A 25,761-nucleotide genomic window follows, 5' to 3' on the forward strand; every position below is an offset into this window, starting at 1 on the left:
AATAAATCAACTAAGATGAAGAGGAACAGTTGTAGATAGATTTGAAATTTGATGCTGTTTCCTAGCAGCCCAGGATGGGGAACAGGAAAACGGAACGTATTACCCAATTGGTCACTAGACAGGAAAAAAGTCAGGCATTTGGTTAAAAGGAACCATAGCAAGCCCTTCCCAGCACTGCATAACCTTTTATCAATGGGTGTTGTCAGAGAGCTTGTGGCTGGGACACATGGCCCTGGCTAGGAGGATTAAGTTGAGTGACCCTTTGGCTTGTGTGGGAAGATGGGCAGATAAATCCCTCAGTCGATTCTTAGTGCACAACCCCCTAACGTGTGTGTGTGCACGTGTGTGCACCTGCTGTGCATGACCCTTGGCCTCACTGTCCTTCTCTTCGCCCCCTCCCCTCGTCTGTGTTACTCACTGCTGGCACCCTAAATGCAAACCTCCCCTACTGCCCGTCTGAAACCTCGCTAGTTTTAGGAAGTGCTGCTGTGTCAGGAGCCTGCAACAGAGCCCCCTGCACTCACTTCCTCCCCTCACAGAGCTGGGCGGGGCCAGCAGGAAGGGGCCTGTGGCCGTGCAGGAGACAAGTCCTCCGTCCTCCGAGGGTGAGCGGGCAACAAGCACAGCCACCTTCCCCCACCTGCACCGAGGGCTTCGTCATGAACCTGTGCCACCCAGGTAGGCACCTGGGGCCAACCCCTCCAGATCTGAGGCTTCTCTTGCGTTGGGTGGGGCAGTGGTGCCCTCTTTGCAGTATCAGTTGTGCATGAACTTGACACAGATGGGAAGGCAGCAGCAGAGCACAAACAGGAGCATTGGCAGGAGGCCCAGGCTGGGTTCCAAGGGCGAGAGCTCTTATCCCTGGGGTCCCCCTCTAGTGAGGGAGCCAGGCAGGGAAGACAGTTCCATGCCACCTGCTTGTGTCATTGTCACTACACTGCTGTGTGATAAAAAGCAGGGGAGGGATCCTGGGAAGCAGGAGTTGAGCAGGGAGAGAGCTTTCCAGGGGGAAGGAACAGTCTGTGCAAGGGCTGAGGTGGACTGGGCAAAGTGGCTGGCTGGGATGGACATGAGACCGGTGGTAACAGTACCGCTGTCCCAGAGTCAAGGATTCTGGAGGCATTTGCTGCCATCGGGGGCTGGGGGTAGCCTTCGGGATGGCTGAGGGACACCTCTTCGGGCCCCTCCTCACCCCTGGGCTATGAGCCTGGGGGAAGGCAGAGGAGAGGGTGGCAGGCTGGCAAGATGGGGGCAGAGCAAGGCCATGATTTTGGGAAGCAAGGAGAAGGTCCAGGAGAGAGACCTGGTCCCTCTACCCTGTCTCAAAATGTTCCAGAAGCTCCTTGAATTCCACTCTACAGGACCAAACCCTTGCTCTTCAATTCAACCTGATGTAGGGCAGCTGGCCCCGCCCTCAGGGAGCCCAGGGGAACATGGTGGGGAGAGCTGCCAGCCACTCCCAGTAACCCTAGTTTGTGGAACCCCACAGGGGAGGCAAAGCCAAGGTGTTCCCTGGTCCCCTGCATAGTTGTCTACCCCAGTACCTGCTTCTCTATCTTGCTGTGGCAGAAGGCGGCAACCGCCTGGTAACAGCCAGCAGGCCAGGGGCAAGCCAGCTGGGGCAGTGTGGGCTCACGGTCGCTCACGGGCATGAGGGTGAAACGGGGCACACCCCGCCTCTTGGCCCCCACCGCCTTCATCCCTGTCCCTCCCTGCAGAAAGGTGAACTGGAGGCCAAGCCTGAGTTGCCCAAGGTCATGTGGCCAGTAGGGATGAGGGCCTAGAGGAGACAGCGCCCCAGGTCAGGGGCAGGAGAGGCTCAGCGTGGGCAGCATGGGGCAGACTGAGGGGCAGGGTCTCTGACTCGCTTCCAGCCAGCCCTTGGGGCAAGTGGCTGAGTGGCAGCTGCAGGCAGTCCTTGGCTGGTGTCATTCATCCACTCTGTGCACCCTGTTCCTGCGTGCCATGCTATGCTGGGCACAGTTCAGGGGGCAGCGGTGACTCGGTCACTGGCCTAACCCTGGGTGAAGAGTGGACAGCGAGGAGGAGGCTGGTCCTGCAGGCTCTGACTTCAGCCTGAGAGGATAGGAGTAAGCAACCGTCCCCATGGGGGCAGAGGAGATCGGGGGAGACTTCTTGGAAGAGGTGGCAGGGGATTGCTACCTTGTTACTGCCTGAGCTTTAATCAGAGCTCCTCAGTGGCCGCTCTGAGTTCAGCCTGGCTGTCCTCCTCCAGGACTGATCCAGGAAGCCTGGAGAGGCAGTGGGTGGTGGACAGTAGGGGTGAGCCAGGGTTAGGGCTCTGCACAATCTGGCTCAGGGTCCAGTTCTACACCTGCCCATGGGTGGGGATGGGTCTATTCCATCTGGAAGAGTGTGGACTCAGTTTTCCATCCTTGATTTATGTCCCCAGGGTAGACACACAGGAGGTGGGAGAGCGGTGGGGCCCGATCCCAGGGGCATAAGTGGGCTGTGAGACCCACCAGCCAGGAAGCCCCGAGGTGATAAAAGGCAGCATTGAGCTGGGTGGCTGCTGGTGCAGAAGGACCCAGCTGGCCGATTAAAAATAGAGGCAGCCTCACTGGGGAAGAGGAAACCACAGAGCTGGGGTGCACGCAGCCCCCTGGTTGGCCAGTAGAACAGCCCCAGCACCGCTCACCCCCGGCAGGAACAGGACAGCTCCCCAGCGATGCCAGGATGGCCTCTCCTTGCCCCCTCAAAAGGAGAAGTGAGCCAGCTGTCCTAGCAGGGAGCTGCAGGCACAGAGCCTAGGAAAGCTAAGTTACAAAAGAGGAAGGGTGGTGGGGCCGGGGCAGTGTGAAGGAGCAGGTGGCGGTCTGGGAGGCACAGAGGGGTCAGTGGTCCAGGAGCAGGGGAAGGAAGTAACCAGGCCCTGCAGGGATGCTGTCACTGGCTCCAGAGTGTGCAAAATCTTTGTATTCTGTATTATTGCGGAAAATACCTTTCCTCAAAGTCCAATGGAACATCCAGATGTTCACAAGGGATGGGCGTTTGGAGCAGCAACAGGTTAAACACGAGTTGCAAAGGCCTGCGACACAGGGTGTAGATCCTTCCCTGGACACCCGCGTGCCAAGGTGGAACACCTCCTTCTAGCTTCAGCCCTTCCAGGCAGACCTTGGGAAGGTTACTGGGGCCCTGCTGCTCTTGGAAGAGACTTAGGAGGGGTTTCTGGGCACCTGGCTTTGACCTGACCCCTACTCCTGGGCTGTTGATGACACTTGGGAGAATGAACCAGCAGATAGAGGTTCGATTCCAGACTCCTGCATCCCATTTCCCGCCACGTACATCCTGCAAGGTGGCCGCGATGGCACTGGTAGTCTGGGTGCTGCCACCCACACGGGACACCTGCTTCCAGCTCCCAGCTCTGACTCAGGCCCCAGCCAGGGACTGCTGTGGGCATCTGGGGAGTGGACCAACAGTGAGGAAGTTTTTCTTCATCTCTCAGACAAATCAGTGACTTCAAAATGTTCATGGAAAATGGAATTAGAAGGGGAATGTATTTTAGCACAAAACATCTGACTCCCACGTATATCAGGATTGTTCAAGACAATGATGTGCATACCAGGAAGAAGCCACGGGTGCCTTGCTCAGTGTCACTTTGGCATCAAAATCAACTTATCTTTGCATTCCACAGTTCTGGAAATATTTCTTAAGTATTTATTTCTTTTCATTGGAAAGTCAGATTTACAGAGAGATGGAGGAAAAGAGAGAAAGATCTATCCTTGATTTTTCTCCCCAAAGCCAGTGCTTCTTTTGGGTCTCCCACGCAGGTACAGGGTCCCAAGGCTTTGACCATCCGCCACTTCTTTTCAAGGCCACGAACAGGGAGCTGGATGGAAAGTGGAGCTGTCAGGACACAAACCGTCACCCACATGGGTTCCTGGTGCGTGCAAGGAGAGGATTAGTCAATTGAGCCATTGCTCCAAACCCAAACATTTTGAATAGTTTGAACTGTTCAAAGAAAAATCCTGAGTTAGGAATCAATAGATAACCCACCTCTAACAGAGAGGAGAGGATGAGTTTCCACGGTGGCGATGCTTCCTGCCTCCCATCAGGTGAGACTCCTGCCAAGGCAGGCCCTGTGGTGAGGAAGAGAGAATTCAGCCCCAGCCCAGGCCACGGTCAGGAAGGGCACCGGCAGCAGGGCATCTGGCCTCTCCCGGGCTGTGTCATACATGCCAGGGCCTCTGACCCATACAGCTGCTTTTCACCATCGTGTCCATGAGGGTGACTACAACAATGAAGTGCATCTCCTCCTTCTGCCCCACCCCCCAAGCCTGTGCCAGGCACTGAGATCCCACCCTAGCCCACCCGAGAGTCACAGGTGCCACTCATGGGCCAAGTCCTTGTTGTCCTCCCTGGTCATCGGTGTCCTCAGCTCTGAAATGAGAATGTGGGTGATGGGGTGGAAGACCCTGGGGCCGGCCATGTCCGATACAGTGGCCCAGGGGTCATCAAGACTGCGCAGGGGCTCAGGTGCATTTGGCGGAGTGCCACCTGTTGGGAGAGGGTTCCCAAGGGCAGGGGACAGTGACCCACTTATTGACAGTGAGCTCCTCGCCACTCCCACGTGGTCCCACTGCCCTGGGAAGCCCTGATCTCATTGATTGTGTCTGTTGCTGGCCTCGTCCATGCCTCAGTTTCCCCAGTTCTTTCATGCTCACAGAAGGGACAAGATGCACCTGCAGGCATCACTCCTGCTGGATGCTGTCTACTGGGTCTGGATGATTTGCATGGAGACCCCAACAATGCTACCTCCCAGCTCTGCCTGCTGGTGGCTCCATTCCCACCTTGTCATGCCCAGGGCTCCAGCTGCAGGGTAACAACGGACGGGGGGGGGTTGTTTGTTTGTTTTTGTTATTGTTTTTGTTTTGCCAAGCTGGTGTCTGGATCCACACAGAGACAGTGGCCAGTCGGAGCCTGGGGCACACCGGCCTCCAGGCTCACAATGGGCGCTTCAGCCTACACTGTCCACCCTGGAGCGCTATACAGCTTGGTCACTGGACTCCACAGGCCCCTCAGGAATGCTGAGAGCAGTGGGAAGGAGACAGGAGCGGGGATGCTACAGCTAGCCAGAGAGGAGGAGAAGGCTGGGGAATCCCAGCACAGGGAGCAGCAGATGCAGAGGTCTGGGCGACCATGGAGGCAGAGCACAGCTTATCCTTGTGGCTTCATGCTGCCTCCTTGCCACAGCCAGGGGACAGCCCCCAGCAGGGTCCATCCCTGCTCACCCCAGATGGTAAGAGGATCCCCCTGTGCTGGGACAGAGACCAGGCTTCAGTGGCATCCTCCCTTCTGGACTGTGTGACCTTGGGGCAGTGGTTTAGCCTTTCTGAGCTTAATGACACCTACTGCAGGTGGGGTGAGGATGAAAGGACCTCAGGGAGCAGGAGGCGCTGCCTGGCAGAGGTGGCTGTGCTTCCCACATCTGGAGGCTCTGGCAGATACACATTGGAAAGATATTTGTTGGAAAGGAAGATACACAGGGAGAAGGAGAGATAGAGAGGAAGCTCTTCTATCCAATGATTCACTCCCCAAGTGGCCCACAACGGCCAGAGCTGAGCCGATCCGAAGCCAGGAGCCAGAAACTTCTTCTGGGTCTCCCTTGGTGCAGGACCCTAACGCATTGGGCCTTCCTCGACTGCTTTCTCAGGCCACAAGCAGGGAGCTGGATGGGAAGTGGGGACTCTGGGGTTAGAATCGGCACTGATATGAGATCCCCGCACGTTCAAGGCGCGGACTTCAGCCACTAGCTACCGCACCGGGCCCCATCAATTATTTCTGTAATGGTATCTTAAGATGAAAGAGAACCCAGGAGGTATCAGCGCCAGCCATGGGTGTTTCCTTGAGGGATTACGCTGTGCCCAGGCTCCTTGAGGGTGCTGGGGCAGCGCTCTGAGCTGATAGCGACACCAGTGACCGACAAGAAGGACAGGTCTGCCAGCCACACCTGCAGGAGTCCTTTTTGGGGTGCTAGGAAGGCAAGTGGTCAGGGACAGCTTCTTGGAGGAGGTGATCTAAGCCGAGGCAAGTTGTGAGGCCCTGGAGGTGAGGGCAGCCAGCCAGGTGGCACAGAGAGTCCTTCCCCCTCCAGAGCCGGAGGAGCTGAGCAGCGGGGAGGCAGAGGAGCTACAGCGTATCAGATGGCACCGGAAGCAGCTGCTGGAGGACATCCAGGTGTGTATCCACGCCCATGCCCACGCTCATGCCCCAGGACATGTTGAGGCCTCCACACCCAGTCCAGATCCCTGGACCAACCTTCACAGCTGCTCGGCCAGAGCCCCAGTCCTTGGGAGAAGAGGGCAGGTGTAGGACCTCCCCCAACCTCCACCACAGCCATGCCCAGGCCTGGGCTCAGCTGCCAGATCCCCAGAGAGGACCCAGGGCACAGTGCAGGTGCTCGAGTCAAGGATCAGCTTGACTCGAGCTGATCCTTGAGGGGAGGAGGCCACTCCATGACTGGGCCATAAGCACAAAGGAGTTGCCAGACCCCTCTGTGGATCCTGAGTCCAGGAGAAGCCCCCAGGATGCCCCACAGCCAGCACTCCTGAGGGCCCTGGGGCATTTGCCAGATGCAAGGAGCGAGGGCACTAGGGAGCCCTGGGGCAAAATGTGGGTAGGGTCTGAGCTGGGCTCCAGAAAGTCAGCAGCAGATGGAGCAGGGCTTAACAGGGGAGAGACAAGAACAGATGGAGGGCCTCTCAGGACAAGAACAGGTGGAGGGATGGGCGCCTACAGAAGTCGGGGAGCCTGGCCTGGGACTGGAGGGTAGGAGGCATCCGGGAAGGGCCCGGGTCCCTTGGACTGCAGATCCCAGATGGAGGCGAGGGATGGGGCTCAGGCCTGGACTCAATGCCGCTCACATCCCCTCCCGGGCCTCTCACACCTACAGAAGCTGAAAGATGAAATTACTGAAGTGTTTGCCCAGATCGACTGCTTCGAGAGCGTGGAAGAGAGGTGAGGGAGGCATGTGGGACCCTGCCACAGGTTAGCAGGGTCCCTATGGCATCATGTAGGAGGTAGCTAGGGCCCTGGGGACATCAGAATGGCCTGAGAGAAGGAGACAGCAGCAGGGAGGCAGGGGCAGGGTGGCCAGTCCCACCTGATTAGCTTCCTGCTCCCAAAACCACCCCCATTCTCCAACTGCTACACGCCCCCCACACACATGCGCATTCATACACACACACACATGAGCCTGTGTCTCCAACCACAACAACCACAACAACCACAGCAGCATAACCCCAGAGCACCCACTGCCAGCTCTCACAGTGCTGCGGGGTGGCAGCAGCTGGGGCTGTCACCCCCATTTTATAGGTGAGCAAACTGAGGCCCAGAGAGGAAGTGACTCACCCAGAAACTGGAGCCTGGCACACCACCCACCCTCCCCCATATCAACTCCCCAACAGGCCCCTCTAAATGCTGTCCCATTGGCTGGGACTCCACATTTCTCTCCCTGCCCCGGGTACCCCCACCAGTCCCTGAGGCAGGAAATCTACACTTTAGTGGGGGAAGAATCCTGCAAAGGGTCGGGGGATGGATAGGGCCGCAGGTGGTCCAGCAGCTCAGGTGACAGGCTCCCGTCCACAGCCGCCTGGCACAGAAGGAGAAGGAGTTGGGCGTGGGGCGTAAGAAGTTCAACATGGACCCCATGAAGGTAGGTGGCCGGGGAAGGGGACAGGCATCCCACCCAGTGCCCCAGGGTGGGAGAGACTGGGATGGGGGCTCCGTGCCCACACCTCGGGCCACCCCAGCTCTACCCTGGGCTTCCTCGCCCTCCTCTGTGACCAGGGCTGTGGATGCTAGAGCCCTCAGAGCCCCCGGCTCAGCCCCCAGAAAGGTGCGGGCAGCTGGTCCCACAGTCCCACTCCTGTCCTGTCTGCTGGCCTGGAGCACTGGAATGAGGGCTGGGCTCCCCCAGTCTCTGCCCCCCACACCCCTCCCCACTTCCTACAGAGACAGACACGCAGACTACGATGCCCACCTCTGCCCATTACAGTCCAGAGCGGCCCACACAGACCTCTACCCACCTATAGGGACCCACGCCTTCCCCTGCCACATCATCCAAGCAGGGTGTAGAGGGCAGCTGGAGCCACTCTTGTTTCTTTTTTTCTTTTTTCTTTTTTTTTTTTTTTTAATTTTTGTTTTCTAGAAAGGAAGGGCTACATGGAAGCTTCAACCCCCGACGGGGAGGGCTCTGACAACTTCCGCTCTTTTGGGTTTAATTGGACTTTTTCCCCTTAACTTTTACACAATAGACATAAATTCCATGTGCAACAAAGTGAAACTCTATTTTTAAGTCCTGGAAGTTACAGGGGAACAAAAGGAACGGCTGATTCACTGAATCTCGGGATTCTGGATGCGGAGGCCGAAGCATGTAATCAAGAATGCCAGACTATGGGGCGCCTCACAGAGCACCTGGGGGAGCCCGGTGCATGGCAGCCACTCCAAGCTTCTTACATGCCCCCTGGGATGGGGAACTCACCCCCTCACAGAGGGAACACAATGTCCCAGAGCAGGCAGTGCCCACCGCCAGGATGTCCGGCACGCCACCTGCTCCTCCCCACCAGCCCTGTGGTGGTGGCACAGGTCGCTCACGAACTCCATGTCCCATCTGCCAGGGTATCCAATATCTCACAGAGCACAAGCTGCTGCCACCCACCGCCCAGGACATTGCCCAGTTCCTGTACAAGGGCGAAGGCCTCAACAAGACGGCTATTGGCAACTACCTGGGGGAAAGGTGAGTGGTCGGGCCTTGGGAGGCAGCAAATGAGAATGTGCAGGGTGTGTGTGTGACTCCTTAGGGCTTGAGGGACCATCATTTGTGCATTTATTACGCCCTGAATTCACACGAGTGAACGAGACAGACAAAATTCCTACCATGTCGACCATGTTCATAAACGATACAGTCTGAGGTGTAAAGGAAGCAGGGGCTGGAGCTCAGAATGTGGGGGCCTGAGGATGGGGGTGCAAGTGGGAGAGATGTGATCTCAAACAGGGACCTCCTGGGAAAGGTGAAACTTGAAGCAGGGGCTGGGGGGAGGGCCTGGGCAACACAGACATCAGGGAAGAACGCAGAGATGGCAGGGACAGTCAGTGCAAAGGCCCTGGGGTACAAGCAGCTCAGGCCACAGCACGCTGCTGAGACTGGAAGCAAGTGAGAGAGGGGTGAGGTGGAAGCCATGTGAAGGGACTGGGCAGGGCAGGGGCTAACACGGCTGGGAGCCAGGACCTGGCCTGGAAGGGACAGGGGTGCAGCTGGGTTGGCCAGCCAGGGGCCCTTCTCACCAGCTTGCCACATCCCTGCCTGGGCAGACTGGAAGACTGGGAATATGACTGGTGAGTTCAGAGCTGGAAGAGGGAACAGGTAGGGGAGGCCCATTTCTACCTGTTATACAGATGAGCAAAGCAGGGCTCAAGGAGTTCCTGCGGCTTGAATGGGATCACTCAAGCCAGAGGTTTTTACTCAGGACAGGCCAGAGAGCACCCCTGTTGGGTAAGATCAAAGCTGGAGGAGGGGGCGTGCAGTGTGCACACGCGTGTATGGATGTGTGCATGTGGGAAGGCAGGGCTGTGCCCTTGGCAGTGTGCCGGGGACAGGCCTGACATGAGTGGACCAGTCGGTGGTCAGAGCCCAGAAGGACAGAAGCCCGAATCCTCCTCGCCTTCCTCACCTACATGCAGGAAGTGGGTGTCAGCAGGTTCCCCAAATGTGCCCTCCCGTCTCCCTTCTCTCCAGGGACCCCCTCAACCTGCAGGTGCTCCAGGCCTTCGTAGACTGCCACGAGTTTGCCAATCTCAACCTGGTCCAGGCCCTCAGGTGAGCAGCTCTTGTGGAGTAGGGGGCACCAATGGCAGGGGAGGTGAGGGAGCTGGGAGTGACATCACGAGCCGCACAGCCGGGAAGCACCCACAAAGGGCGGGAGCCAAGGGGAGGAAGCGAGAAGCAGGGTTCGTGAGCGGGTGGTGGCAATTAGCTCACTTGGGCATGCAGGTGCACTTCCTGGTCCCGGGTGCGGCACCTGGCCCATTGCTTCCTACCGTCAGCTGCATCACCACCATTCTACTGCTTTCGGGACCCATGCTGATCTTACTCGTTTCCTCAATCTAGCCTGGTGCACCCCGCTACCTGTACGAGTGTTTAGTGCTCTCTGCTTAAGAGTAGTCAGGAGCCCAGACAGTACACTGCAGAAGCTGGCTCTGTCACCTAGCCACTGTGTGACAATCACCAGTCTGTGCCTCGGTCTCCTCTCGTGTGACATGTGGCCCTGGTATCCCCAGGGACACAGTAGAACGTGCTGCCACCTGCGGGCCTGGCGCTTGCTCAGACGAGGAGCCCCCCACTCCTCCTGCCCCCATCCAAAGGACAGAGAGGCAGTGGCTGGGCAGGACCGGGTGGCTTGGCTGCGGTGGCCCTGAGCCTCTTGTCCTCCACCCCCCAGGCAGTTTCTGTGGAGCTTCCGGCTGCCCGGTGAAGCCCAAAAAATTGACCGCATGATGGAGGCCTTCGCCGCCCGCTACTGCCTCTGCAACCCAGGCGTCTTCCAGTCAGCAGGTGCAAAGCCTGGGAGGTGCCCCGCCCCTGCCCCTTAGGCTGCCATCTGGAAGCTCAGGCCTTTTGCTGAGTGCCCACCTGGCTCAGGTGCCTCAGGATGGGATGTTTTGGAGGGGAGGGAGCTGGGAACAAGGGCCCAGGGCACTTAGGCCACGGGGGATGCAGGGAGCCAGCTGGTCCAGGATGGCTTTTTCCAGATTGTAGGGTCTGAATAGGGTTTTGAGGCATGACTAGGAGTCCTCCAGGACACTCAAGGGAGAGAAGGGCCTTTGGGGCAGGGATTTCAGTCTACATTACTATTTACTTAGATTTTGTTGTTTTTAAATGTATTTGAAAGGTAAAAACCATAGTTAGTTTCCAAATGCCAGCAACAGCCTGGTGGTGGAGGCGGGGGACAGGGAACCAGTCCGGAGCCTGGAATTGAACCCAGGCCTCATGGGGTTGAGAGACCCGATACTTGCACCTGCTGCCTTCCGGGCAGCTGCAGGAGGAAGCAGAGCCAGAACTTCCACCAGGCGGGCAGCCCAAGCTGTCTCCTCCCCCGGGATCATACGCTGGCTGGCTCCAGGAGTTCAGTTCAAACAAAGGCACAGAGCATAGAAAGGCAGTACGGAGTGGCCGGAGGGGTGCAGAAGCAGGTCCATGAAGTCCAGGCCCCACACCCTTCCTCCCAGGCTGACCTTGGAAGCCAGCCCACTCCCGCCCCTCCCTCTGCACTGGCCTCTTCTCTCAGCCCACACTTAGCCTACTCGCAACAACCAGCAGGCCCCGGGGGATGGGGGGCAGGGGTAGGGCGAACCAAGTGCTTGCTTTACGCAAGCCAAGTCCTTGCACCCCAAGGATGGTGATGGTTGGCCCAACCACTAGGGGGAGCACAGCCCACAGATGTGCAAGGAACAGGACACACACACACACACACACACACACACACACACACACAGATATAGAACAGATACCCCAGCACAGAGAGGTGATGCCGCCCACCACCCCTGCCCTGGGCTGTGCCAGGAACCGTGCAGTGGAGAGCATGCCCGTCCCTGTGGCTCTCCTCCTAGTCATTGCTGTTTTTACTCCTTTCCTCTCAGCTTTTTGAGTCTTAGTGTCCCACGAGGGCAGAGAACATGTGCTAGCTGCTGACCAGGGCCCTGTCCCCAACACAGAAGGGGAGGCACAGTGGAAGGGCAGTGTCCTTGGGCATGTGGCTTCCCTGCCTCGATTTCCCCATCTGTTAAGTGGGATTGCCAGCAGCACCTGCCTCATTGGCTGCCACAGCGCTCGGCTGCAGGGTTGAACTTCAAAGTTTAACCTCCTTGTGTCACAGATGGGGACGCCGAAGCTCAGGGAGGGTAATGCTTGCCAAGGCCTATGTTGGGGGGCGTAGTACTTCTCAAGGCCAGCCGGACCCTGGCTCCGGACCCCAGAACTAGGTACCCCTCCAAAGATCAACACGGCACTTGCCTCAGTCAGTCTAGCCTCCCACCCTGGCACGGGAAATCTGACTCATGCAGCTGGAGTCCCTGCCAGCTGCGAGCTTCTAAGCGGCACGTGATGCACACACTGAGTGTGCCAACAATGAGTGTTCCCTGCTCCGAGGAGGCAGCCAAGAACAGAGTGGGCCGGGGGGCCGGCCCAGCCCGGCGGGAGGGGGCTTCAACCAGAACTGAGGAGGAGGAAGATTTCAATGAGTAAAAAGGGCAGGGGCGGGTGTGCCCGGCAGGGGCCCAGCATCAGCACAGGCGAGGGTGGCGAGGCAGGGGGCCCTGCGACAGCCCAAGTTGGAAGTGAGAGTGGGGAGGAGGAGGGGAAAGAGGGGGGCCAGGGCCTTTTGCGCCCTCTCGGAGGAAGGGGAGCGTGTCCAGGGGCCAGCACGGTGACCCGCTGTCCACCCGCAGACACCTGCTACGTGCTGTCCTTCTCCGTCATCATGCTGAACACCAGCCTGCACAACCCCAACGTCCGTGACAGGCCACCCTTCGAGCGCTTCGTGGCCATGAACCGGGGCATCAACGGAGGCAGCGACCTGCCAGAGGAGCAGCTTCGGGTGAGAGGGGTGGGCGGGCCCACAGGCCTGCTCCCTGGCTGTCTGCTGCAGAGAGCTGTGCCCCAGGCAGTTGACCACGTGGGGAAGGACCATCAGCGAGAGGGTGGTTTGGAAAGGGTCTTTTCAAGGTGGTGGTGATGACGTGTTACTCCTCTCCCAACACATACACACCTCCTCCTGGAAGCCCTCCCAGATTGAAACCTCTAGGATCTCATCCCCCCCAAAAAAGATCTGCAACAGCCTGTGTCCCTGTTCCCCCTGAGAAGAGTGGAGCCTGAGGCCCTCATGAAGCACAGGGACAGAGCAGCACCCAAGTGCCCAAGGCCTCCTGAATCCGCCCCACTCCGTCTCATTGTGCCAGGTCCTGTGCCCAGCCAAGGGCTGTGGGGGGTGACTCAGCCACAAGGCTGTGCCCCTCCAAAGTTCCCAGTCTGGGAAGAAGGTGACATAGGCATGTGTCACAGGCCTGAGGAATCCTGCCACGCTGACCACAGCCACGTGGCTCTGAAGGCACAGAGAATGGTGCCATTGCCTCCCCCGACCCCACCACCAGCAGTCAGGGAGAGAGTGTCACCCTGGAGGGCTCCATGGAGGAGGTGGCTTCTGAATGGGGCCTTGAAGATAGCATAAGAGTGTTCCCAGGGGAGCGGCAAGGATGGAACTTTCCTGGTTGGCTGAGGGGCATGTGTCCGGGGCTCCCGAACATGGCATGGGGACTGGGCTCACTTCCTACCTGGGAGCAGTTGTGAGCACGAGAAGGGGAGGGACAGAGAGCCTGGCTTAGCCAATGTAAGTTAACAGCTCCTGACCCTGCCCAGCTCAGCACCCTGCATCCGCCTACCCTCAGAGTCAGCGGCAGCACGGTGTGCCTGGATCTGCAATGATCCTGTGCCCTTTGGTAGCAGTTTGAGAACCATCCCCCAACCCCTTAGCCCTCTGCCCACCCGGGCCATGCAGGTGAGGGCTTGAGAACAGCTTCGAGTTCAGACCAAATCCCACGAGCCCTTTGACCCCTGATGACCTTGAGGTAACTTCGGGGTGACTCATCCAGGGCCCAGCCACTGTTCCCACACCATGGCGAGCAGGCACCAGAAAGGCCATGTGTCACACGGCTGGCTGCTGAACGTGGCGACTTTTCTAGACGTGCAGGGCAGAGCCTGAGCCAGCTGCAGAGCGGCGCTTGTCACTGTGAAGCACAGTTAATTGTGAATGAACCTCGGCACCAGACCCGGTACACTTGTGGTCATGACAGGCTCCCGAGATGGCAACAGGAGCCAGGCATTCCTTATCCAGCAGAACCTCCCCTAAGGCTCGCTCTGCCCCATCTCCTAGGCCAGACAGCCCTGCCATCGGCCCGCAGTGGGCCTGCAGCTACCATGTCTCTGGCCTCTGCTGTTCCTCCAATCTGAGCCCTTTGCCACTGACGTCGCGAGGCCTTCGTGTGGCACTTGTAACTTTCTTCTGCCGGGGTCTGGCTCTACTATCTCTATGGAAGCCTCCCCCTCTGCCTGCGATGCTGGTGCTGCAAAGGGCTCCTTCTCCACCTGGACAGCCCAGAGAGGGTGGCACTGTGTAAGGGGAACCACGCCCAGCCCTGAGGACCCAACTTTCGGGCTGTGAGATGTTAGGAAAGTAGTGGCTTCGCCTCTCTGAGCTCCCAGCGCACAGGATGAGGGCAGCTGAGACGTTCCCTAGCTGCCCCAGCACAGAGCATGGAAACCTGGCAAGCCGGGGCTGTGCATGCATTTGGGGAGCAGGGAGAGTCTCCCCTCTCTGCTGGACCCCATGGTCCCCACTCTTTCTAAGATTTATTTTGTATGTATTAGAAAATCTTCATCTGCTGGTTCATTAATGGCCAAGGCTGGTCTAGATCAAAGTCAGGAGCTGCTTCCAGGTCTCCCATGTGGGTGCAGGGCCCAGGTGCTTGGACCGTCCTCTGCTGCTTTCCCAGGTGCATTAGCAGGGAGCTGGATCAGAAGTGGAGCAATCAGGACTCAAACTGGCACCCGTATGGGATGCCGTTTGTCGTCACAGCAGAGCTTGTTCCACTTCCCCCATGTCTGAATCAGGGACTCAGCACCTTGGAGCCTCAAAGCTCCTTGCTCTGCCGAAGGATTCTCTGTCCTGTCCAGGTGGAAAACAGGCCACGCATTAATAGGGTCCAACTCTCCAAACCTGATCAGTACGGATCTATGAGCTTAAAAGAGTCCGCCCCGAGGGCAGACAGATCTGAAGGGTGGCAGCAGAGTGGGGGTGGGCTGAGCTAGTGCTGCCCTGTGCAGTGCCAGTTCGGGTGTAGCTGTCGGTGCATTGACTGGTATAGATGCGTGGCTGTGGGCTCTGGCCTCAGCATTCTCATCCAGAAGTGGGTTAGTACCAAGTGCACACTGAGCTCACTGTGTACTTGGTGGTTCAAGGAGGAAGACCAAGCCTTGAGAGGGCTGCCAGGAGAGGAAGCCAGGGTGCAGGTGGGGAAACTGAGGCCCAGGCGGGGAGTTCCCCCTTTCCTCTGCCCCAAACTAGCATCTCCAGCTCCAGGCAGTCCTGGACCTCCAGGACGCTCTTACAAGGTCAGAATGAACCTTGCCTCAGAATGAACATGGCCGCCTCTCCCCAGTCCCAAGCGAGGACACAGCACTCCAGAAGAGGTGGAATTGGAAAGCAGACCAAGTTGACCCGTAGCCTGGAAGGCAGGTTTCAGAGACAACCACAGCTGACTTCCTGGCAGGAGGACTCTCAAGTCCAGCCACCAGGACACTCAGGATCAATTTGCCTTTATACTTCTGGCTTCAGGATCAACTTGATGCAGGCGCTCAGCGATGCCGGTGCTCTATATCTCACGGCCCCCTTGTGTCTGTGTTGGGGCAGAAAAGACTGGGGAAGCTCCAGGCTGTCAACTTACCTAGCAGACCTCTAATCAAAAATCAGAATTAAAGCTTCTGGGCTGGCTGGGTTCCTATGTCCCTGCTGGAAGCAGATATTGAAGTCAGCAGGGAGACGGGCTTCCAGCAATCTCCCTATCTGAGCTTCTTCCCAACACTGGAACCTGGGGATGAGAAGTGGCAGGGATGGGGTGGGATAGAAAGGAAAGAAGAGGTGATTTGGGGATGTCCCCAGAAAGTCTGAGGAGGTGGGGATGAAAGGTGCAGACGCCCAGTGTGGGGGGAGGGGGGCTGGGGGACCAGCATGCAGGGTGTCAGCCAACCACACGGCTGCTGTTGACCATGCAGGAGACACTTCGGGGGGCTTGTGGGGGAAGAATGTGCAGCAGACACGGTGGCTGCAGGAGCTGCTGGGGCCCCGGTGGCTTTGGGGGAGCCGAAGTCCCCTGCCCACTTCCTTTGGCTTTGCAGATGTTGGCCTGTGCCGGAAGCTGGGCTGAGGAGCCCCAGCCCTTGTTCAGCCCACCAGAGCCACCTGGGAATTCCCAGGGTGAGGCTGGACCCCAGGGCAGGAGTCAGGGACTAGAGAGAGAGGTGCAGGGGGCGGGGGGCTTCTGTTTGTTCCTCCCCCAACCAGAGCCAAACTGGCTGCAAGGCCCCCTCCAGCAGGCCCGGGAGACCCCATTCACAACCAGCTGCCCAGAAGCCACCGGTTCTCCAGCTTCGGAAGAACCAGATGACCCTGCTCAAGGTCCTGCAGGCGTCCTCGGCAGCAGCAGGTCTGGCTTGACTTAGCTGAGCCAGACAGTTTGGCACGTGGGGCTCTAGGCAGATGCTCTGTGGAGTCCAGGTCTAGGTATCCAGCCATGCAGGGCCCAGGGACATAATGCGATACCAGCGTCCACCTCTAGTCCCCAGAGAGGCCCACCAGCTTGAGCACCTCCAGTGACAAGGAGCTCATCCCCTACAAGGTATGATTCAGTAGCTCTTACTCCAGAAAGTTCCCCCAAGGAGAACTGAAATTGGCTTCCTGGAGGCGTCCCCCACACTCACGCCTCCCGGGCAGAGCCCAGCCAGACAACTCCCGTGGGAGAGGGACCTTTAAGAGCCACAGACAATAGCCCACCCTGGCCTCTGCTTTTAAAAGGCCCATGCTCTGGGCCCTGGCAGGTGCTCTGTGCAGCCCTGTGCCACGGAGCACCAGGACAGTCCAGTGGTTGGTCTCTAAGCAGGAGAGGGACTCCTTCCCATGAGTATAATTGGGAGTCCCTGACCCTCAATACATGTGAGCGTGCATGTGTGTGCATATGTGCATATGCATGTGGCATATATGCATATGCATGAGGTCTTATGCATGCCTTACATTATTTCCATGCTTGTATGTGGGCACTGACTTGTGTGTGTACATGTTGTATGTGCATATACATGTGGCAAATATGCTTATGCATGTGGCATCAACTTGTATGTTCAAATGCACATGTGTGTGTTGCATACACATGTGTGTGCGTGACATGGAAATGTGTGTGTGTGGCTTACACGTATGTGAGAGTATATGGGTGTGAGGTGCTGACTTGGGTTTGCTCTGCCCCGCTGTGGCACAGGGGAGGGAAGCTTGTTCTGGCACAGGGGTGCAGGCCAGCTGTGTTTGCAAGGAGCCAAGCAGGGAGGCTTGGGTGAAAGAGCTTGGGGACAAGGAAGGGGTTTGCCCAGAGTGGGATGGGAGCAGCCTGACCGAGGCCCCCGAGACTCAAGGCCGGGCCCCTCTCCCTCTCTCTGGGCAGAACCTCTTCGACAGCATCAAGAGTGAACCCTTCTCAATTCCGGAAGATGATGGTAATGACCTTACTCACACCTTCTTCAACCCGGACCGTGAGGGCTGGCTGCTCAAACTGGGTGAGGCTACTGGGTATGCACTAGCCCATGGACACAGGCATACGGCTGACTCACACACACACTCCCTGCAGCCTCGGGTGGAGTGGAGACCGTGTCAGGCCTCCTGACCCTGCTGCAGCTAGCTGTCTGCCTGCCCCAGCCTCCCATCCACCCATGCACAGAACAGGAGAGGTGGGGCTGTTCTAGCAGTGGGGAGCGCAGGGGCAGCTGGGAGCAGGTGCAGTCTGCTTGCTCTCCCCAGAGGGGTGGGGACCAGGGGGTGTTGGGGGGATTCAGGGCAGGCAACCTTGCTCAGAACCTATAGTGTGCAGCAGGGGCTGGGTCCACACACCTGGACTTTCCCGGCAATGCCCCAGGCCACACAGCCTGCAAGTGGCAGCTGTAGGCAAAGGGGACTGGAGGAGGGCTGGAGTGCGACAGGATGTGGCTGATGGAGCTGCTGAGGCCACAGCTGCCAAATCTAACAGGAGAGCTACCCCACACACCACCACCCCTACATCCACTCCCGGAAGCTCACCCTGTGGGGGGGGGGGAGTGGGTGTGGCCTTCCTGGGCTGGTAAGAAGCCCTGCCTTGCCCTGAGCAGCTTCCAGAGCTGCTGAATGACACACACAGGGGCAGGTGCCCCTCAACTGTCCCCAGGGCCCTCCGTTCTCCGGTGTACAACCCACACACCTGCCCTGATCCCTACAGGCTCTAAGTCACAGCCCCAGGTTGAAACTGCACCATCTGCCCTCCTCATATGGGGAGTTGGGTACCCTCAGCTCCAGTTTCTGGCTCTCTAAGCTGGGGACTGGGTCCCCAAGGGGCCGAGTACATGGCAGCAGAATGGTCCAAGAACTTGGGCTCTGACACAAGGAGACTGGGCTTGAGTGGCAAGAACTACAGCGGCTCTGCTGCGGGAGCAGACGTAGCAGCCATGCCACTCCTCGGCCTTCTCATCTGAGAAATGGACTTGATCATAATCCCTTTCTCAGGAGGTAGCCACAGGGATGGGTAAACAAATGAGTCTCAAACCTCAGAGCTCTTGGCTTCGCGGCCAGGGGAGGGCGGAGGGCTCAGCCCAGTGCCTGGCAGGGAGCAGGCTGCAGGACAAGCCAGATGTGGAGACAACAGCCACTGTCCCCAGGATCCTTAGGAACCCTGGCACAGGCCGGCCCAGGAGGGCAAACAGCTCAGAAGAAATCCCGGACACAGGGGGGTGTGGGGGGAGCAGCAGGGTTCCACAGGTGACGGGGGGAGGTGGAGCATCAGAGGCCCTCGGGAAGGGGGGGGCTCATCTGCGCCGTTGGCCCTTGCAGGGGGCCGCGTGAAGACCTGGAAACGGCGCTGGTTCATCCTGACTGACAACTGCCTCTACTACTTCGAGTTCACCACGGTGAGCCTCTGTCGCCCCCACACCCACTCCTCCCCCAACTGGCCCATGAAGCAGTCGCCTCCACCCTCCCTGCCCCAGAGCTGGGGACACCTTAGAGATTCTGTAGTTTACTTCCTCGGCCATTTTACAGATGGGGAAAACTGAGGAACGAGGGGAAATGGGGCTGAGTTAATTCCATCCCATGTGCCCCCTGCTGGACAGTCTCAGAAATGGGCACACTTGGGGGTGGGGGTCGGAATCTGGGAAATGTCGCAGCCTTGGCCTTCAATTTGACACTCCATCGGCCAACCTCTCATGTCCCCGCACCTCCTTCCCACAGGACAAGGAGCCACGGGGGATCATCCCCCTGGAGAACCTCTCAGTGCAGCCTGTGGACGACCCCAAGAAGCCAGTGGGTGCTGGGCCCCAGTAGTGGAGGGGGGTCTAATGGCTGGGCTGGGCTCTCCAGGAGGGAGACTGGGCTGTGCCCACCATGCCCTCTACATGGGGCCAGGGACCCTGGGCACAACTCAGTGTCAGCATGGTCCCTGCTGTCTCACAGAGCCTGACTGTGACACCGTTGGGTGACCTTGAGAGGTTACACATCCCCTCCCTCCTGTTTCCTCTTTGGCCCCACGGGAAGGGTGGTTTGGGTGCAGCCCAGTGCAGAGTAAGAACTTGGCGTGGCACAGAGCCGCTCCTGCCTTTCCCTGGCCAACGGGGAAGCAGTTCATTGGGGTGGGGTCCCCTGCACCCCGTTGAGGCCCTGCCTTCACCCAGTCACACCCTGACCCGCAGTTCTGCTTGGAGCTCTACAACCCCAGCTGCCGGGGCCAGAAAATCAAAGCCTGCAAGACGGACGGCGACGGCAAGGTGGTGGAGGGCAAGCACGAGTCCTACCGCATCTCAGCCTCCAGCGCCGAGGAGCGCGACCAATGGATCGAGGCCATCCGGTAAGGGGCGGCGAGGCCGGGGCGCAGCACTGCAGCACCTTCCAGAACTCAAACACAGGACATGCTGTAAAGAAGGCTAGCCCCAAATGTCCCTCCTAGTTTAAGCACAAAGAACCCTGCCACTCAACCCACATGCCATGGGCCCTGCCAGGTCCTAAGACCTGAGGTTAGAAGGGTTACAGACCAGTGTCCTGGAGCAGGTGGGAGGCCAGAAGCCCTGACCCTGAATCCACACCTGTGGATGTGGAGGGAGAGGTGCCTCCAGAGGAGGACGGCCATGGGCAGGCTCAGGGGCCGGCTTACCTGGACAGTACCCCTCAGAGAGCAGGAGAGATTGGCTAGTGGCAGGTGAGGCTGCCCAGCGTGGCTGGCAAGGCATAGTCACGTGGGAATGAGCTTCAGTTCCTCCAGAGGGCGCCAGGGAGTCACAGACCAGGGCGCCAGGGATACACAGGGGAGGGGTGTGGCCAGGCCAGGCGCTGGAGGGACAAGGCTTTTCCTCAGCATCCCATTGAGAGATGCTGTGGTGCCCACCACCCCCAGGGAAGGAACACAGACTCACTCCCATCCTGGCTTTGAGGGACGACCTTGGCCAGGTTGATAACTGCCAGCCAGTGGCGGTAACCCAATGACTCCCAAGATCTTTTCATCCAGGAGGCTTTGCAACACCCCTGAGGGGTTTCTGGGCCAGGTCCCTTCTCCACTCCATTCAACAGATGAGAAAGTTGAGGCCCAGAGAGGGTACAGATCTGCCTAGGGCCTCCCCGCCCGTAAGGGACAGCTGGATGCAGCAGGCAGGACGCAGAAGAGAGAGGTCCAGACACGTGGGAGCAGGATTCCCTGTGTTTCTGCTTCTGATCTGGGGTCTCCACCTCACGTGGCAACCTGGGCAGAGTGACCAAGGCTTGACTCACCCTAGCTTGGTCCCTGCTGAGGACAGCTGGCCTTTGCCCAGCCATGGAACAACGCCACGCTTCCCTGGGGGTCCCCTGCCCTTGATTCTGACCCCGTGGCGGTCAGCCCAGACCCGACACCTTCCTTTCTGCTCTCATTACAGAGCCAGCATCACCCGCGTCCCCTTCTATGACCTGGTCTCTGCTCGGAAGAAAAAGATCACCAGCAAGCAGTGAGCCTCCTGGGAGGTGGCGCTGAGGGCCAGCCCCTGTGACACCTCCACATCTCCCCTGTGGGACCTCCCACTCTAGCGCACCTGTCCTGGCCACTGATCTGCACTACCTTGAGCTGACTGTAGGGGACGCAGGACTTGAGCCCCAGCCACCTCCAAAGGAGGTTTGAGAAGGCCTCTGTCGGAAGCAGCCAGGTCAGCAGCCAGAGCAAGCCACGCCATGGCCAGTGCCATGCTCCCCCTGGGGTCTGATTTTCCATCTCACAGCTCTCTGCCCTCAAATCAGGAGGGAACGTGAGGTCCCTGAGCGCTTTCTGCCTCCTGCTCCTTCCCTTCCACCTGCTCAGGCCATCCCAGTATCCCCTCTCCAGCCTGGCCCTCTTTGCCAGAGCTGGACCCAAACCAAGAGATGGGAGTCCAGGAGTTGCCAGGAGTGCAGCTGGGACTGGGTGGGTGTCCTCCCCCAGGTCGTTGCAAATTCTTTGCAAAGTGCAGGGTAGGGACTAGAAGACTAGAGAGGTGGCGGCCCCGACCTCTCTGTGCACTGAGGCCGGCTCTGGACTGGAGTCCCCTGGGGAGAGAGAAGTGGAGCAGGCTCCACACCCCTTGAAGATGTGTCCCTGGGTGAGGGGAGCCGATGGGACCCCAAAGGTGCGTATTGCAGACTGGACACAGACAGGAGGCGAGCCAGGAGAAAGCCCTGAGAGGCTGCCTGGAGGCAGTGGCCTGGCCAACAAGCAGGACACAGGGCTTGTACTTGGGGAAGCAGAGCCCCACCCACAGCTTCCCCCACTAGCCCCTTGGTGGTGAGGGGTGCCCTTGCCCTGAGTCTCAGCACCCCTGCAGTGTACCCACTGCCTGCCAGGGAAGGCAACTCTGTCTCAGGGCTGCAGGTTTGTTCTCATTCAAGTTCAACTCCTGCTGCCCCACAAGCCCCAGGAAATTCTGGAAGGAAGCACCCACAGTCAGCCTGAGGGGGGTGTGGAGCTGGTCGATGCTCTGGAGGAGAGCAGGTCACCAGGCAACCACACACACACACACAGCCACACATGCAAGTCTGTGCACACATGTAGATACAGACCCACATGCAGACACATACATGCCAAAGACACACACAGGTACAAACACTGAAAGACATAGAAAGATTAACACCACACACACACACACATAGGCACACACTTTCCATCAGACCTGGGTGAAGCAGCTGCGTCGTGAGGAGGTGAGCTCCCTGTCTCTGAAGGTGTGCAAGCGTCCAAGGCTACCACCCAGAAGAAGATCCAAACTGGACACCTGTAGGGGGAGGCCTTGTTGGCCACGCCAGAACACATGCAGACCCCTGGCAGCCTGGGAGCAGAGCCTTATGGGACCTGTGAGAGCTCAGCCAGGGTCAGCGAGAGCAGCACCGGCCAGACTCAGACCTTCTGGACTCCTCGCCTGCCTCCGGCACATGCTGGCTGTGTGACCTGTGTCCGGCCCACTGCCCTCTCTGGTCGCCGAGGGCAGGGAGGGGCAGGGTCTTTCTGGCCTTGCACAGCTGTGCAGGGGTCACCCAGGAGACAGAATAAAGCTCCCAGTACAGCTCTCGGGTGGTCTCTGTCCTCGGCCATGGACCACCGGCCTCCAACTCCCATGGGACCTTCTCCCTCCACAGGGATAAAGGTGGACACTCAGCAGGGAGTAGGAGCTGGATCCTTCTCCCCAGGACGCTGGGGCTGCCAAGCTGGGCAGGCAAGTCCCCAAGGGCTGGACATCCATTAGGTCTCCTTTAGGGCACAGGCAGGGCTGAGCCGGGACTGCCACATCAGGGAATCCCATGTACTGGTATCCAGGTCTGGTAAAAGACACACAGATGACTCTGCAATGAGTTCACCCAGTGTTTGCCCTCCATCCCCACCCCTGGGCTGAATGCCGCTGGTATGTTGGTCAGTCTGTGCACCTGCTCCATGCCTGGTGGGTCCTCATCGCTGATTCAGCTCATTGAGGAGGCCTTTGTGGCCTTTGCCCAACAGCAGGTGTAAGCTGGAGGCAGAGAGGATCATGAGGACACTGGGACCGCCCGAAGAGGTCGCACAAGCTGGCAGGGTCACACCTGCTGTCCAGAAACTGGCTGAGACCTGATCTGACACAGAGCCTCAACTTACCTTCCCACTGTCTGCCATGTTCACTCTGGGCAGCAGGGGGCGCCCGCCGCACACAGATGAGCTGCTCCACACTGAGCTAGTCAGAATACCCAGGGCATGGAGGGGGTACCCACCAGTACAGCCCTGTCCTCGCGAGCATCCTGGAGGGGGAAGTGCCTGGTCCACTGGGAGCCTGCCAGGGCCACAGAGGCACCAGCAGCCACCCCTGCCCAGCCTGGAGTCAGAAGCCCTCGCCGCCCTGGACAGGCAGGGAACCCACACAATCTGCATCCTCTCTCTAGATGTGGCTTCCTCTTGAGAGTTTGGGCCAGGTGTGTTCCCAACACAAACCTTGTATAGCGCAAACAGCTCAGTTCCAGCCCTGGGAGAGATGGGGCTGGGGGTGGGCATGGCAGTGGCTGCAGCAGCTGAGGGTCAGGGACCACAAAAGCCATTTACTGTGACAGACCACAGGAAGAACAGCCCCAAGAGCGAGAGCCACCCCAAGGGCCTGGGTTCAAGGCCCAGTTCTGAGCTTCAGCTTTCCCATCTCCCTTCATTAGATAAATGCAAAGTGCTGAGAAAACGGCACTGGGCAGCTACTCAGGGTTATGTGGTGGGTTGCAAAAAACATATATTTTTTTTTCTTAACAAGTATAGCTCTTACCATTACACAGTGACTGAACCCTTGTGGGGCTACAGAGCAGGCCAGGACCATCCGAGAAGCAAAGAAGATTCACTGTGGGGATGGGTGAGAACAAGGGAGGGAGTGTGTGAAATCTGGGAAGGCTTCTTGGAAGAGGCATCTGCAAAGAATGAGCCAAGATGCAAAAGGCAGTGGGAGGCAGGACAAGGCTAGATATTTCTGCAGCTCCCTAAGGCTCCAAGCACAGTCCCCAACAGGCCAAGAGGCTGCCAGGTGAAGGGAGGTCGGGCCTGGGAGGGGCTGAACCAGGAGCGTGGGCGGTGTTCTGCCCATATAAGGCTCAGGGTGGGGAGAGGGGTCTGCCATGCCATGAAGCTGCTGAGCAGAGAGCCACTCCAGCATGGAGGGGGAGAGGGCAGGGGCCACTGAGAAGGCAGGAGGACCCTTTCGAGAGGGTCCCCCTCGATGCAGAGGCGTGGTACCCAGAGCTGGCAGACAGGGCCCCATGCCTGGCGAGCAGGGGGTAGGCAGCCTGGAGCACCACACAGGCGTGAGAGGTCTAGAGAAATTGATTTAATAGCAACGGTGAAAGGAGCTAAATGTGTTTGCCAGCTCTGCGATGACTCAGGCCTTCCCCCCCCCACCCGCCCTCCCTCGGTTCGCCACAACACAGGCATCAAAGAACCCATGCCAGGAGGGGCTCCTCGCATGGGGAGGGAGTGTGGGGGGAGCAGCTCCGGGCCGGAGGGGCCACCCCGGGCCAGGGCTGGGACCTAAAGCCTTGCCTCCCAGCGTACCACAGCCCTCAGGGGCCGAAGCATGAAACCTCAGAGAATGACAGACTGGGGGTGGCAGTCCCTGCCTTGCCCCACACTGTGATGTGCTCATGGACAAGCAGCTGCCTCTCTGGACCACGAGGATGCTCCCTCCAACCTCCTGAAAGCCCCCCCCAGCAGAGGGAGGACAGGGTGGAGGCTGTGGGGACGGAGGCAGGATGATGGAGAGCAGCAGGGCGTGCAGGCCAGGACAGAGCAGGGAGGCCAAGAGAACCAACTTCTCCCAGCAAGCAGTGCTGGGGGTGGGGAGACTGTGGGGTAACTGGGGCTGTGGGGAGGCAGGGCAGATGCCTATGGGGCACTGGGGAAGGGGAAGGGCATTGCTGGTGGGGCCCACACCTGCAGCCTGACATATTTGGGTGAACCCAGCACTCTGCATCGAATGGAGGTGAGGGCCAGACCGGCTGTCGGTGCCAGGAGTGAGGAGTTGTAGAGGCGTTCCCAGCACAGGAACCCCATGAGAGGAAGAAGCAGGCTGGAGGAGCTCCAGGCCTGATGTCTGTGGGAGGATGAGGGGGCGCTGTGGCCACTCTAGTCCTTTGGGGAGGCAGTGAGAACAAGGGTTCTGCACAGAACCCTCCCAATCTGCCCAGGAGCATCAGAAGTCCTCCTCCTGCAGGAAGCCCTCCCTGACCACCCGGCCACCCAGCTGTGTGCACAGGCATGCTGGCCCCAGCCTCCCGAGTCCCAGGTGGCTGCAGTCTACTTTGGGCTGAGTGGCTTTGTGGTGTGGGCAGCGGGACCCCGGAGAGCCCAGCCCCCTCCTTTCTACCTCCAGGCTTCCACCCAGGGATCCCTATCTGGGAACACCTGAACCTGCAAACTCATGCCCTCCTCCCTTCAGGGCAGACATCGCAGACAACCCTCCAGGAGGAACACGAAGGTGCCCGCAAGTTATGAAATATGCAAGGGATCCTCAAGAAGTCTAAGGAAAATGCATATGATGAAAAAGAAAACTGTGCATGGATTCCAACTTTTTTTTTTCCCTCCAAAATAACTTTATTTTTCTATGACTTTCACTTAACTGTGAACTTGGGACCTACTATGCCCACTCAACAGGTGGAGCTGTGGAGGCCCAGAGTGGGTGTGGCTTGTGGAGGCGGGATGGGTGTGGCTTGTGGAGGCCCAGAGTGGGTGTGGCTTGTGGAGGGTCATGACCAGGAGGTCGCACCAGATCTAGCAATGGCACAGGTGGGTGGGGGGACCCAGCCTAGCAGACCACTTGACAATGAGGCCTTAGCTGTCTCCCTTGACCCCTTGAACTCGAGTTCAAGTCCCTTTCTCTCACCCCCAGACCATCTTCATTTAATGAAGAAGAGCTGGTGAGGACAAAGA

At 58.6% G+C, this 25,761-nt stretch overlaps 1 protein-coding gene across 1 annotated transcript; it reads left to right on the forward strand.

Annotated features, from left to right (window-relative positions):
- The first annotated feature begins 582 nt into the window (after positions 1 to 582).
- On the forward strand, positions 583 to 22,685 carry CYTH4 (cytohesin 4). The gene is made up of 13 exons (XM_040985779.1): positions 583 to 678; positions 6,116 to 6,198; positions 6,914 to 6,978; positions 7,609 to 7,675; positions 8,640 to 8,758; positions 9,758 to 9,838; positions 10,461 to 10,573; positions 12,466 to 12,614; positions 17,278 to 17,389; positions 18,690 to 18,766; positions 19,086 to 19,157; positions 19,544 to 19,698; positions 20,756 to 22,685. Exons 1-13 carry the CDS (start codon positions 660 to 662, stop codon positions 20,826 to 20,828), a joined length of 1,185 nt encoding a protein of 394 aa, XP_040841713.1. The 5' UTR covers positions 583 to 659; the 3' UTR covers positions 20,829 to 22,685.
- The last annotated feature ends 3,076 nt before the right edge of the window (positions 22,686 to 25,761 follow it).

This window comes from Ochotona curzoniae, unplaced genomic scaffold, assembly GCF_017591425.1.
Source record: "Ochotona curzoniae isolate NIBS_2020 unplaced genomic scaffold, NIBS_Ocur_1.0 contig_1014, whole genome shotgun sequence".
Lineage (NCBI taxonomy): Eukaryota > Metazoa > Chordata > Mammalia > Lagomorpha > Ochotonidae > Ochotona > Ochotona curzoniae.